The sequence below is a fragment of the Notolabrus celidotus genome, chromosome 18, assembly GCF_009762535.1.
Source record: "Notolabrus celidotus isolate fNotCel1 chromosome 18, fNotCel1.pri, whole genome shotgun sequence".
In the NCBI taxonomy this organism is placed as follows: Eukaryota; Metazoa; Chordata; class Actinopteri; order Labriformes; family Labridae; genus Notolabrus; species Notolabrus celidotus.
In genome coordinates, this window is record NC_048289.1 from 14,593,240 (window position 1) to 14,606,528 (window position 13,289).

Below are 13,289 nucleotides of genomic sequence, written 5' to 3' on the forward strand. Positions count from 1 at the left end.
AGGAAAACACACATATTTTGGGGGACAAAAACTGTTGCCATATAATTCCACCTTACTATTTAACAACAATTAAATAAAGGGTAGTTTAAAAAATGTAACCCTGGTGATTTTCTACTTTGGTGCTAAACTTTTTCAAGTTATCTCTAGCAATTCAATGAAATACCTCATGATCATTTAGGATAAAAACATGTTGTGTGTAACAGGAAGAAACCCTCTGAGCTCAACCAAGGTTTGAGCTCAGAGGGATTTTATTTCCTTGTATAGTTCACTGTTTGCACACTAGATGGCAGTGTAAGACAACATTTTCTCTGCAATGACATGCGTTGACTGTTTGGTAGGCCAACATGAACTTCAGACTTTATCATACTCTATGACTGACAACTTCATGGTGTCAAAATCAAAACTTAGGCTGTGAAAGTACAAACACAATCAGACAAATATGCCTCATTACTGGCATAATGTCCACAGTATGACTGGTTCTATGTATGCTAAACTATAAGCTGAAACTGAAAAAATCACTAATAATGGTTTTAATACAGAATTCTACAGCTATATTTCAGTCCCACATCCTAAAAAAGACTTAAAACAAACAATTACTATTTTTAAAGCAGAATCTTTGTCTGAGTTCATGAAACTACTCATTTTGGCTTAAAACAGAGTGACATTCTTGAACGCACCCTGACCGAAAACACTAAAATCCATCCTGTCTGCATGGGTGCACACACTGCAGGCCCATATCTGCATATGAACGTGGACACACGCCAACATATAAACAAACACACACACACACACACATGCCCTCACACACACATAAACACACTGTGTACAAACCAAAAGTGAGTTCTCACAGACAGGAAATGATGTCAGCTCTTGTCTCCAAGGAGATGGAGGCAGTTGCTAAGATACTGTGACACTAGGATTTTTCTCTCTATTTTCTCTCCCTCTCTGTTTCTCTAACACACTTACACACACTTACACACACTTACACACACACACACACACACACACTTACACACACACACACACACACACACACACACACACACATAGGGATGTCACCACGAATAACTTGAAACTCTCGCTTGTGTCTCTCTTATTCTTTTTGCACAGATGGCATCGAGGACCAATCCAACTTTTTTGTTACATTTTCTAAAAATAACCTGAAAAAAAAACACTTTGTTCACATTCCTGATTGGACGCTTGAGGCCTGTAAACGGATCACTAATTCTTCATGGCTGAATCTAAAATCAAAAATTCTACATTCATAATCGTTGCTTTGAACTGTGTGAAATCAACCCACCACCCACTTTTACGGCCTGTGGCTAAAACCCTGAAACCATGTGAGTGATGGATGTGTATCAGCACCCCTCCAAAGCTTCTTCACAGTGTGAGCTGCACCTCTCTGGTGCTATCAGCATGCCACATATGTCTTGGCACTAGCATGTTGCTGCCAAATCCTCCTCGCCCTCCCCTCCTCTTCCTCCTCCTCCTCCTCCTCCTCTCCCTGTGGCTCCTGAACGCAGCATTAAGAGTTTATGGGGGTTTGGGCTCGTATTGGAAAACGTCCCCAGTCCTCCCTGCGCTGTATTTTCTACTCCGAGAGCCTTCCTGTACTGATGACACAAGCAATACAGCGATGAGTGTTTGTTCATTTACTGTGCACAAATGCATGTCCCTCATCTTCTCCCTCCCCTTCGCTCTATCACTCCCACACACACACACACACACACACACACACACACACACACACACACACACACACAATCACACACATACGCTCAAGGGTGCCAGCACACACACATACGCAGGCGTAGCATACATGCATAAGGGGGATATCAGATTCAATGTGCAATGACAGTGAGGACATAGAGTGGAAAAAAGGGGGGGAGCGGAGGCAAAGAGGGTGGTGGGTTTGGCATGGGCGGTGTGGAATCATTTGAAATGGCGCGGGGGTTGGAGAGATAAATAAAAAAAGGTGCACAGAGAGAAAGGAGTAATGCACTTAAAAAAGGCAGCCAGGGTCGCGGCGCGAGAGACTGGATGTGGGCTAAGATTTCAGCATGAGTGATAGGGAATGAGGGGAAGAGGGGAGAACGAGGGGAAAGGAGGAATATCCTCTGCACCACTGTGTGACTGGAAATTTAATAGAGGGAGAGAGAGGGAGAGAGGGAGAAAGAGAGAGGTAGATGGGAAGGGGGAGGGGGAGAGGAAGAGAGAGGCAAAAAGGCACAGAGACCTCATTGCTGTGCGGCTTTCAGCAAAAGCTAGTGGTCGTGAACAATGCTCACTACGGCAGTCACAGGGAGGGGAGGGGGGAGAGAAAGAGGGAGAGGAGGAGGAGGAGGAGGAGAGAGAGAGTATATACCTCTGGGGTCTTTCTGAAGCATAACTGGCCTTCTCTGTCCTTTGACCTTTAGTGTGAGCTGAGACACAGCAAAAGATGCACTGAGATTTATTTTTACCTACTACTAGTCTTTGGCTGTGGATGCGCAGCAGCAGAGGCGCCTCTTATTCTTCTTCTTCCTCATCTACTTCTTCCTCTTCTTCTGCACACATTTTTGAGCTGAAATAAACCCAGTCAACCTTGTGAAGGAGATAATGATGGTACAGAAAGTGAAGCACTCGACACGTGGACACACGTATGACAGAGATCGATACAGGGAGGCCACTTAGAGAGGAAGACTGGCATCTCTTTACTGACTTAAGCCTGCTTTATTGGCTAATAACGTGCTGACTTTCTCTTCAATTTACTAATGAAAAAGTGTAACCGTCTACAAGAATCCTCCTCAGCTCTCAAACCTGAATGCAAACACATCAAATGCATATTTCTTTACATTAAGAATCTTTTATTTAAACATGCAAACCTTACAAGGCTGCAGACGATGATCCCTTACAATCTACTAGCAAATAGTTCTAGCCTTAGCTTCCCTATGTAGCCTCAAATCCACCTCCCAAAAACTGCTTCTGGGTAAAATATGGTCATTTGCAAAGCCTGCAGAAAACAGGCCTCATTAGTGTGCTAGATTGAATCCTAGTCATCATTACTAAAATGCATGTGCTGGCAATGTACATTCATTAGGAATATGGACATAAGCAGGCCTGCAAACTTGTTTGAGACTCAGTCGAGTAGAAATACATCTTACTGCAGATGTTATGCCTTGTTGGTTCAACAGAAGCAGGTGTTTATTGCACGGTGATAAACTGACCAAAATGGCTGAAATGCACTGAATTATAAGGAACACGGTGACTCAAGTCATCCTGCTGAGTCATATTAATAATATGACTTCATACTCATTACATGCATACAGTTTATGCTCTGTGAAATATAAGTGAACCTTTTTTAGAATAAAGACCTGAAAACGAAAATTTTGCAATAAAAAGACACAGATTTTATAAATTTTAATCTCCAAAAATACGCAGGTACATCCATAATTAGTTGCTACTTCATATCTTCTTCTCCTGTCTTAGTGGGATTCAGACTGAAACATACGGAATGTGCGTAAAGAGCCGCCTATGCTGAACGCAAAATGCTCTGCCCACCGGGCGCCGTCGCGTTCTGCTGCCTGCGTTCCTCTCCAAGGATGATGATAAGGCGCATGGATGCTCTCGTCCCAGACCTCGCTCCTAAATGTGATAATACTAACATCATTTTCTCCAACGACCCCTTAATCTGATCCCTGTTTATTTTTTTTTCGTCCTCCCCCCCTCTTCGTGTGTGTGCCTATGTGTGTGTGTGGACTGTGTTCATCTTCAACCTGCCATAGCTATAGCCCCCCGTGTTGCGTTGGCGCTGCGGAATAGCCTACAAGAAAGAGAGGAAGAAGAAGAAGAACAAGAGCCAGCTCACAGCCGTGGAAACAAGCGGATCAATGTAAGGGGGGGAAATGGACGGAGGCTGTGAAATCTGAAGATCGAGGAGAAAAGGACGAGCAGAGAAAAGGAGGAAAAACACGTCGACCTCACGCTGCAGCCGCTGAAACATTAAGGTACGTGTGTGTTGGATGTACAGGTACTGAAATGGCCGGCGTAATTATTGCATTTGTTACCTAATCTGCATGGATGCTGGAATCAATCTTGAGATTACACAGAATGAATCTCAAAACGTGCAAAGGTTGTATGGATGCATGTAAATAATTCATATCAGCGATTGATACCGTCAGCGTCGATGTCTGACGAATAAGGCTGAGATAGTCCTTGCCAATGCATTTTAATAACATGCCTCCTTACGTAAGTGTGAATGTTTCACTGACATACATTCATTTTTTATTAACGATACCGAGCCTATATGGCTTAGTTTTTGGGTGCAGTCTTGTTGTCATTACCCCGAAGAAAGAGAGAGAGCGAGAGAGAGAGAATGGATGCAAGCCATTTTGTAATGCAGCATGTGCAGAATTAGGCCTATTCAGAATTTCAATTGCGTTCCCGAGAAGGTGCGCCGTAGTGAGCGCAGCTGCATAGATGAATAAGGCCATTCTGTTGAATTGTAGGAGATATTATGCTGGAGGCTATATGATGGGGACAGATTGCAGATTAGAGGTTTGAGGCTGCAGGAGAAAATAGCTGAATATTGGTTTGTGTCTTCATTTTTCGTGTGGTGATGTGAGAAATATAAGAAGAGCATTCTTGTCATGAGTTGAAACTGGTGGGAAATATTTGGGCATGAAGCTGCATTTTTTTCATCTGAAAAGCACAGGTTGTTACAAAACCGGTGAAATGCATCCCATCCATCCCTGATTCCCACGTCCTGAACCAATCGAGTGTTGTCATAGTTACAGCAGATGATGTTGGCCCTGCTGCACCTGTGTCGCTTTGTGTTCATCTGTAAATACATGAGGTCTAATTGGGCCTGATACAGGAAGCATCCCACATCCTCACAGAGCCTGGAAATCAAACCCCACTATGTTTTTTTTTTACTTCTTCATAAACCTTAATGACTGTGTTGTAGAGAGAAAGCATTGATACAATCAGGCGCTGACGATGATGTGATTGGTTTGTAGCAATTGGTCAGCAGCTTGCAGCTAATTTGTCTTTTCACGACTGAGCGCTTTCTCAGGCCTGATCGAATAATCAATATCTACATGGTTGCAATCTGCTCTTGACATGGAAAAAACAGCAAAGATCAAGAAGGAATAATATCTGAGTGAAATTGGATTTAAAAAAACACAATATAGACTACGTTTGAAGCATGTCATATAGAAACAATTGATAAAGGCCTCTGGAGAAGTATTTGGCCCTCGGATGAGTGAAGGTGTAATGTTCTAAATATTAAAAGAGCATCATGGGCGCATGATGTTGTTCTCTTGCTCTCATGTGGGGAAGAACTTGAAGATGGGAGGTCAAGGCAACAGGCGGCCTGCTGGAAAATTCAAGGTCTCTCCTTTAATACAATTTGAGCCTGTGTGGTGTTTTACATAGATTGTTTTCTGCTGTCTCTCCCCAGTGACATTTACAATCCAATGCAGGGGAAATGCGTCTCTGTTCCTTCCATGTACATCTACAGTATGATTTTGAGGACAAAAAATCAAAGAACACTTTTTCTGGTGAATGTGACTTGCATCTTTGCTGTTGTCTTTGAAGCAAAGAGAAAACGATGATTGTGTTTTAATTAAAAAGATATGTTGGAATTTGTAGTCCAATTTCCTATGCATTTTTGCTGCATACATCCGGTTAGATCTTGCATTTATGTCAGTGGTAAACAAACTTCTGCATAATCTCTAAGTTTGTATGTTTGAAAAATGTTGGTAGTTGCAAGAATTAAAGGAAAGGAGAAGAAAAGAGAAGAATAAAAGACCACAACAAGAGTGCTTTTAATGAAGTTCCAGTGTATGAAACACTGCATAAATTACAATCTCTGTGTTTTTCTTTTGAGAGCACTGGTAGATCAATTCTTTGACCAGCTGAATATTAATGATGTTGTGTTTTGATGCTTCACTGAATCATTTCATCGTAACTATCAAACCATTGCTGTGGATCAGATACTATTCTGAAGTCTGGGAGAGAGACACTGAAGCATTCCTCTTTCTTTCTTTTTTTTTTTTTTTTTTACAGCGCATTATTGAAATGTATAATTACCTGCTGGATGGGGGGATGAGGAGGAGACTCTTCAGGGAAGGACAGCAGTGTGGAGAACACAATGATGAGGAGTGCTGCAAAGAGACTGCATACAGTAGCATTTAGGCCTTGCATCAAACTGCAGCCTCTTATTGGAGATGTGATGTTATATCACTGTGGCAGTCACAGTTAGGACATTGTGGGGTATAAACTTGTGAATATTTTTGTGTCATGAATGTGTTTTAGTGTTGCCTAGAGAGGAAGAGAGAGATTCTGTGGGATGTGCAGATCATCTAAAAAGGCTATTTTTAGCATTCACTCCTTTATGAGCTTTCTTAATAGCTGCTGTAAGAGTTCTCAGAGCTGTGTTTGTCATTCAGACTGACGTTGACATAATCCCCGACCTTGTAGATATTAAGATTCACTGCAAATTTGTTCCCTCTGTTGTCATTTTGAAGGCTACACAATGTGTTTTTCAATACATGAAACATGAGCTTTCCTAAAGGCTGCTGTTGTTTTATCTGGTGTTATAGATAAAATCATGTACAGGATGGAACAAATCTCACGCTTTAAGTCAAATACGTATGTTTCTTTCATCCTCAAAGGTGCTGCTTATCGTTTTTATATCCAGCAAATGTTCATCAGGCCCAGCTAAACAGTAATGTGGAATAGGGCACTGGACAGTAAAAACACAAGATGGTGAGTGAGCAGGTTGCCACAGCAACCGTGTTTCTAGGAGCGCATGCATCGTCGCTGCATAGGAGAGGAGATGCTCTGGACTGCTATGGAGCCTTTTAACAAAACAGCCATTTTTTTTAGAGGGTAAAAATGTGAAAAATGCACCCATGGGACTGATTTTATAAGATAGTGATATAATTTCACAGTAGTCATGTAATAATGACATAGACAAAGATCTCCTTATTAATCTCCAACCGACAACACAAGCTTGTGACTTGAGTCATAGTGTGGAGCATTACATGCTTGAGAAAACAATGAATACTTTCTTTTTGGTCTCTTTCATCATAAGGGAAGCAGCCCAGACTTTTCTAAATTTAGCAAGTCCTCTGAAGTTTAAAGCCTTTTCTGTTTCAGATTTTGATACCCTCTTAACCAAAGACTCAAATACATACAGGTCAATGTTAAACAAATCTCATAGTAATTATGTTGTTTTGTATCTCACTGTCTTGTTGTCATTTTCACGAGTGATACACCGTCCCTTGTGGTTGTGAATCGTGTCTGATTGCTTGTTGTAAACAGCATGAGCACTGCAGTAAAATTTCAGGAGTCAATAATCATTTCTTCATATCTTAATTGCTAAATTACTGCTGCTGCCTCATGATGGATTGCATGGATCTCTGCATTAACCTTAGGTCTAAATAAGTCCTGGCCGTATTTGTAATTGCATCAAACAACCTTGCATTCTCTGTAAATTCTTCCAGTAGGAATCTAACTTCAAGCACACCAGTATAACGTAGTGGTTTCTGAGACTACCATCCTCATGGGTCTGCTGCAGCTCTTGTGACCAGGCTTGAGGTTTGAGCATTTTGTGGCCATTTCAGACCATGACCCAGATGTTAAGTTCAACCTATGAAGAAAATGGCAGCTGACTCACCAGTGAGAGGCCACAATTTTAGAGCCACCTCTTTAGAGAAGGAAGCCTGAGAGCATGTCACACTGGCGACAGAACGTTGTAATGTTTTGAGATTTAAATTCAGTGCAGGGAATACATGCATGCATATGCTAGGCTAATATCTTTAAGCTACTGCACCGTGCACTAACTTGACCTCCTTTCCTCTTTTCTTTTCTCTCTCTTTTCCCCCTACAGTGAGAAGCAACAGCCTCTGCAGAGACAACACTTTCAAGAGCGAATCCTCCCCCAAATTTGATTTTTGCTTTAATAATTGTCATGGGAGCCAAAAATACAGGTTTCCCCTGAATGACATTTTGAAAAGAACAAGGTGTTTGAAAGCAAAGGAAGCATGAGCAAAGTAAAATAAGAACCTATTAATGATAAATTGAGTCTTCAGAAGAAGATTTTATTTTTCTCTAATTTTTTTACATGACTGAAGGAGAAAAAACACAATTGGATCATACAATATGAAGATCAAGATAAGCACATAAATTCCCTTGTTTGGAGGTGACTTATCAACATCAGAGCAATAGGGGTGGGTCATGACTCAGTTGCCATGCGTGTTGTCATGGTGACCAGCCCCTGTGCCCCTTCCCCCCTCCTCTGGTTGGTCCAACTCTTGTTGTGGCTTCACAACCATGGACCTCAGCTGACAGAGGCAGCACCCCCCTGCCCCACCCTCTGTACCTGCTCCAATCAGGCGAGCCGTGTCATCTGTACAAGGAAGAGCCTAGATCAAGTCCCGGACAGTATTTCAGAGAACACAAGATACCTCAATCTACAAGAGAACACAATTCAGGTAAATACGTTTTCATCTGCCTTAATCTGCACTGTGTGAATATAACTTGTCAGCTCAAACTCCAATGCTGGTTCAACATGCCTCCATCCTTTTGTCTCCACATCAGGTGATCAAGTCAGACACTTTTAAACACCTGCGGCATTTGGAAATCCTCCAGCTCTCCAAGAACCACATCCGGCAAATTGAGGTGGGAGCTTTCAATGGCCTCCCCAACCTCAACACACTGGAGCTTTTTGACAACCGTCTCACAGTGGTGCCCTCACAAGCCTTCGAGTACCTCAGCAAGCTAAGGGAACTATGGCTACGGAACAACCCCATCGAGACACTGCCGGCGTTTGCCTTTCATCGGGTTCCCTCTTTACGCCGTCTCGATCTAGGGGAACTCAGGAAGCTGGATTTCATCTCAGAGGCCGCCTTCGAAGGCCTGGTCAACTTACGCTTCTTGAATCTTGGCATGTGTGGCTTGAAGGACATCCCTAACCTCACCCCTCTGGTACGACTCGAGGAGTTGGAGCTGTCAGGGAACCAGCTGGGGATAGTCAGGCCCGGATCCTTCCAGGGCCTTGTGTCACTTCGCAAGCTGTGGCTAATGCACTCCAGAGTGTCGGTCATCGAACGCAATGCTTTTGATGACCTCAAAAACTTGGAGGAGCTCAACCTCTCCCACAATTCCCTGCATTCCCTGCCCCATGACCTCTTTACGCCTTTGCACCAGTTGGAGAGGGTACATCTCAACCACAACCCTTGGGTGTGCAACTGCGATGTTCTGTGGCTCAGCTGGTGGCTGAAAGAAACGGTTCCCAGCAACACCACATGTTGTGCTCGCTGCCACGCGCCCCCAGGTCTAAAAGGAAAGTACATCGGGGAACTAGACCAGAGTCACTTTACCTGCTATGCCCCAGTGATTGTTGAGCCACCCACTGACCTGAATGTCACTGAGGGCATGGCTGCTGAGCTGAAATGTCGCACCGGAACCTCGATGACCTCGGTGAATTGGTTTACTCCAAATGGCACTCTGATGACCCATGGATCGTACAGAGTAAGGATCTCAGTTCTTCATGACGGCACACTCAACTTCACCAATGTTACCGTGCAAGACACCGGGCAATACACTTGCATGGTTACCAACTCTGCTGGAAACACCACTGCCACCGCTGTGCTCAATGTGTCTGCCTCAGACCCCAGCAACAGCTACAGCTATTTCACCACTGTCACTGTGGAAACAGTGGAGACAGTAAGAGGAGACGAAGAGAACTCCGCGAGACAATATATTAACGAGACCTTCATAGATTTTCCTAATCCTACTGTTCACAGAGGGGTGTTAGATGGCCGACCTGGCATCACTGTATCGCCTTCTCTTTCCTCTCTGTCCTCACTGTCCCCGCGAGCCAACAGAGTTACAGAAAATGCAGTGACTGTGTCCATAATGGAGGTAACTAATATCCCGGGCTTGGATGATGTAATGAAAACAACCAAGATTATCATTGGCTGCTTCGTGGCGATTACCTTTATGGCAGCTGTAATGTTAGTTGTCTTCTACAAACTTCGGAAGCAGCACCAGCTACACAAGCACCACGGCCCCGCCAGAGCCATCGAAATTGTCAATGTGGAAGACGAGATCGGAGCTGGAGCTGGGAGTGGCATCTCAGGTGGCTCAACAATGAATTCGGGCGTTGGTGGAGAAGGAACCCTGAGGATACATCATCCAGAAATTGTCAACCTTCCCAACATTGGTCGTACGGATACTCTCAACCATTACTACAAGACCCATCATTTCAACAACAATGTGATGGGTCTAAGCATGGGTCCTGAAGGGATGGGACCAGGAGGGATGCTCAATAGTAAGGGCATGCAGGATATCCCCATCTCCTGTACGACTCTCCCGATGTCTTCATCGGGCAATGGCACCAACAACAACCCCAATTCAATGTCCCCACCGCTGCCGATGTCTCTGCCCATGCCTACCATGGGCTTACATGGATCGATCAAAGGTTTCATGGGCCAGAGCCAGAACCCCCAAATGGAGCCTCTTCTCTTCAAGGGGAACTCAAAGGAAAATGTCCAAGAGACTCAGATCTAAAAAACAAAAGTGAGAGTATAGAGAGAGAGAGAGAGAGTGAGCAAGAGTCGGAGACAGAGAGGGGATTGATGTTGGGTTTATGCGCCGAATGATTAGACACTAGAGTGCATTGACATTACACCAGGAGAGAGGATAGACTGACACGGCGATACACAAACACATAGACTTATCCGTGACAGTGTACTGAGCCAAGGATTACCACAATGGGCCACTTGTGTTTGTAGTAACGATCATGGCCATGGAGATCAAGGAATGAACATTGCTACAATGTAAATCTGTGCCAAAGCAAATGTTTTTTGCAGTTTCTACAAGCTGTGTTCTCATAGGGAAAACTAGCCTTTCAGAGTAATCAGTCCCCAAACCGTTGTTGGCGAGCAGAGACGAAAGACATGCACGGCACTCACCACACTGATGATCGGAGATATTACAGAACAAAAATCCAAGAGACATTTTTCTTCCACACAAAACAAACAAGCCACACTCTCTCTCGAGTGACTCAACAGACTCCCTCATGGTGACAATTATGTAGGCATAAATAGATGGACAAAAAGGTACAGTGCAGTACAAACTACTGTGAAAAATCCACAAATTATATAAATATATTTTCATTTAAATATGTACCATTGCAGACTCCGATGCAGAGATATTTTGGGGTGGATGCATAAGCTGGTATAGTTTGTTTCTTTGTGAATAATCAGGGGCGGCGTTTGGTGGAGGTTGGTTCCGATACATGTTTTAAGTTTGGCTACTTCTCAGAAACATAAGGGCTCAATTGCAACACTCATTGTGAATCTTTGAATTGGCTTTGTGACATAAAGTCCATTTAGGTTGTAGAACAGTAAATGCAGATCTCTGTTTGACAAACTTTTTTCTGTTGCTTCAGTAATAATCATTACAGACTTTTGTGTTCTGAGAGTGTATTATGTATTTTGTAAAAGCCAGCTACTTGGTATTTGAATCGACAATTCTGATACTTAAATGCCAGCATCAAATAATGGTAAAACAATTTTCCACAAACACTGGAAGGGTGATCCGATGCAAAGACCTGTATGGGTAAAATAAAGTGTTGACAATGTGTTATTTGAACCAGATCAGTAGCCAGATATTTGCTTTTAGACAGATATTTGATATGACCTCCTTGCTCATGGTTACCATAATCATGCCATAAAATGCTGTCATAAGGATGAATAGACATCTATCTATCTGCAGCAGCATTCAAGAAGGGATTAAACATCCGTCTTAGGATGATTGGAGTGAATGAAAATGTACAGTATATTAATAATAATAATGTCTGGTTGTATGACAATTGTAAGATCCACATTTTTACAGTGTAACTTTCATATGTTAAATGCCATTTACGCTTCTTGCGTTTCAACTATGTATTTCTTTATTTTTGTTAGTTTGATATAATGTGTACAGTTGTCTAGCCATGTATCATTACGTGTGAAATAAATCAATCATATATTGGGTTGTGGCTGGTCGATATGGACACCACACGTGTGGAGAGTGAGACATTATGCAGGCCTCTGTGTTAAACCCGGATTGAATGTATGGTTTGTGGTTAAGCTGTTAGTCATCTTGGTAATAATAGGTTCCATCTGCGCTATTAACATGTTCACACAGGCTTTAGTCACTCTCCTATAGATGATCTACAGAACCTCATTTGCAAAATTGATGTTTTGAACGGTATTAGGTGATTTTATTCTTTACAAAAAGCACCTTTATTCCCGAAGTTACATCTCACTGTACTTAATGGAGATTTTTTAATGCTATTTTAGTATTAATTTAAAGAATATTGAGGCAAGAAATACATTGAATGAACAGCCTTTTAGATAAAAGTGTTTATCTTTCAAGAGGTAAGCTAAAATGTTTGTTGCAATTGAGCACAAACTGGCCATGCAGCCATTTAGTCCAGATATATGTACCTGGAACAGCATTATCAACAAAAGCATATCAACAGGGTTTCGGACTGTAATGCAGCCTTGTAAATTATTTTACGATTGTATGCTATCTGTTGTTGCATATATAGATATACAGGAGCTGCTTTATGTGAGTGATGATGTTTTTTCTTATCAGCAACACTCATTGGAAGAAAAGGCACACAGGGATAAAAAATAATGGTGATGATAATATGAGTGATGATATCGGACAAAGACCATCCCAGATTATGCTGTCACAGAGGTTAATCCATGAAAGGAACATTTTCTACATCAATGCACACCATGTTCACCCTGTTTCAACCTATAAATCTGATTGTGGCCACAATTCCATGTGTTTTTTTAGTGATCAAATAACTCAGGCTTCTGAATTGCGGCCTAAATTGCTCAACTTAGTCTTCTTGCTTGAGATTCTCAATCAAAAACTGTAGTAAATGTAAATGTGCAGCAATCCCACAGACAGATTCAGTGGGCAGGGTTCAAGCGTAGCCCCACAGAGACACAAATAGAATATAAATGAAGGCTAAAGACACAACATATGGCCGCTCCCTTGATGTGCTACATTTGGTGGCTCTGCTGTCGGATTTCAAAGAGCATACTGGATACCTCCTTGTGTGCTGCGTGTGGGGGGGGGCAAATTCCTGCATGTTCAACGTGGAACAAATCTCCTTACCTGAACAGTTTTATTGTGATGATGACTCATCTAATCGGTACAGAAATGTTCCTTTCATTCCTCTGGACGTCGGTTACACTTGACATGCAAAGTTATCATCATTATTATTAACATTTGGA

The 13,289-nt window shown here is 42.5% G+C and overlaps 1 protein-coding gene across 1 annotated transcript; it reads left to right on the forward strand.

The window, feature by feature from the left end:
• Positions 1–3,510: 3,510 nt before the first annotated feature.
• Positions 3,511–12,823, forward strand: lrrc4bb (leucine rich repeat containing 4Bb). The gene is made up of 3 exons (XM_034707222.1): positions 3,511–3,986; positions 7,877–8,480; positions 8,587–12,823. Exons 2-3 carry the CDS (start codon positions 8,238–8,240, stop codon positions 10,558–10,560), a joined length of 2,217 nt encoding a protein of 738 aa, XP_034563113.1. The 5' UTR covers positions 3,511–3,986; positions 7,877–8,237; the 3' UTR covers positions 10,561–12,823.
• Positions 12,824–13,289: the final 466 nt, after the last annotated feature.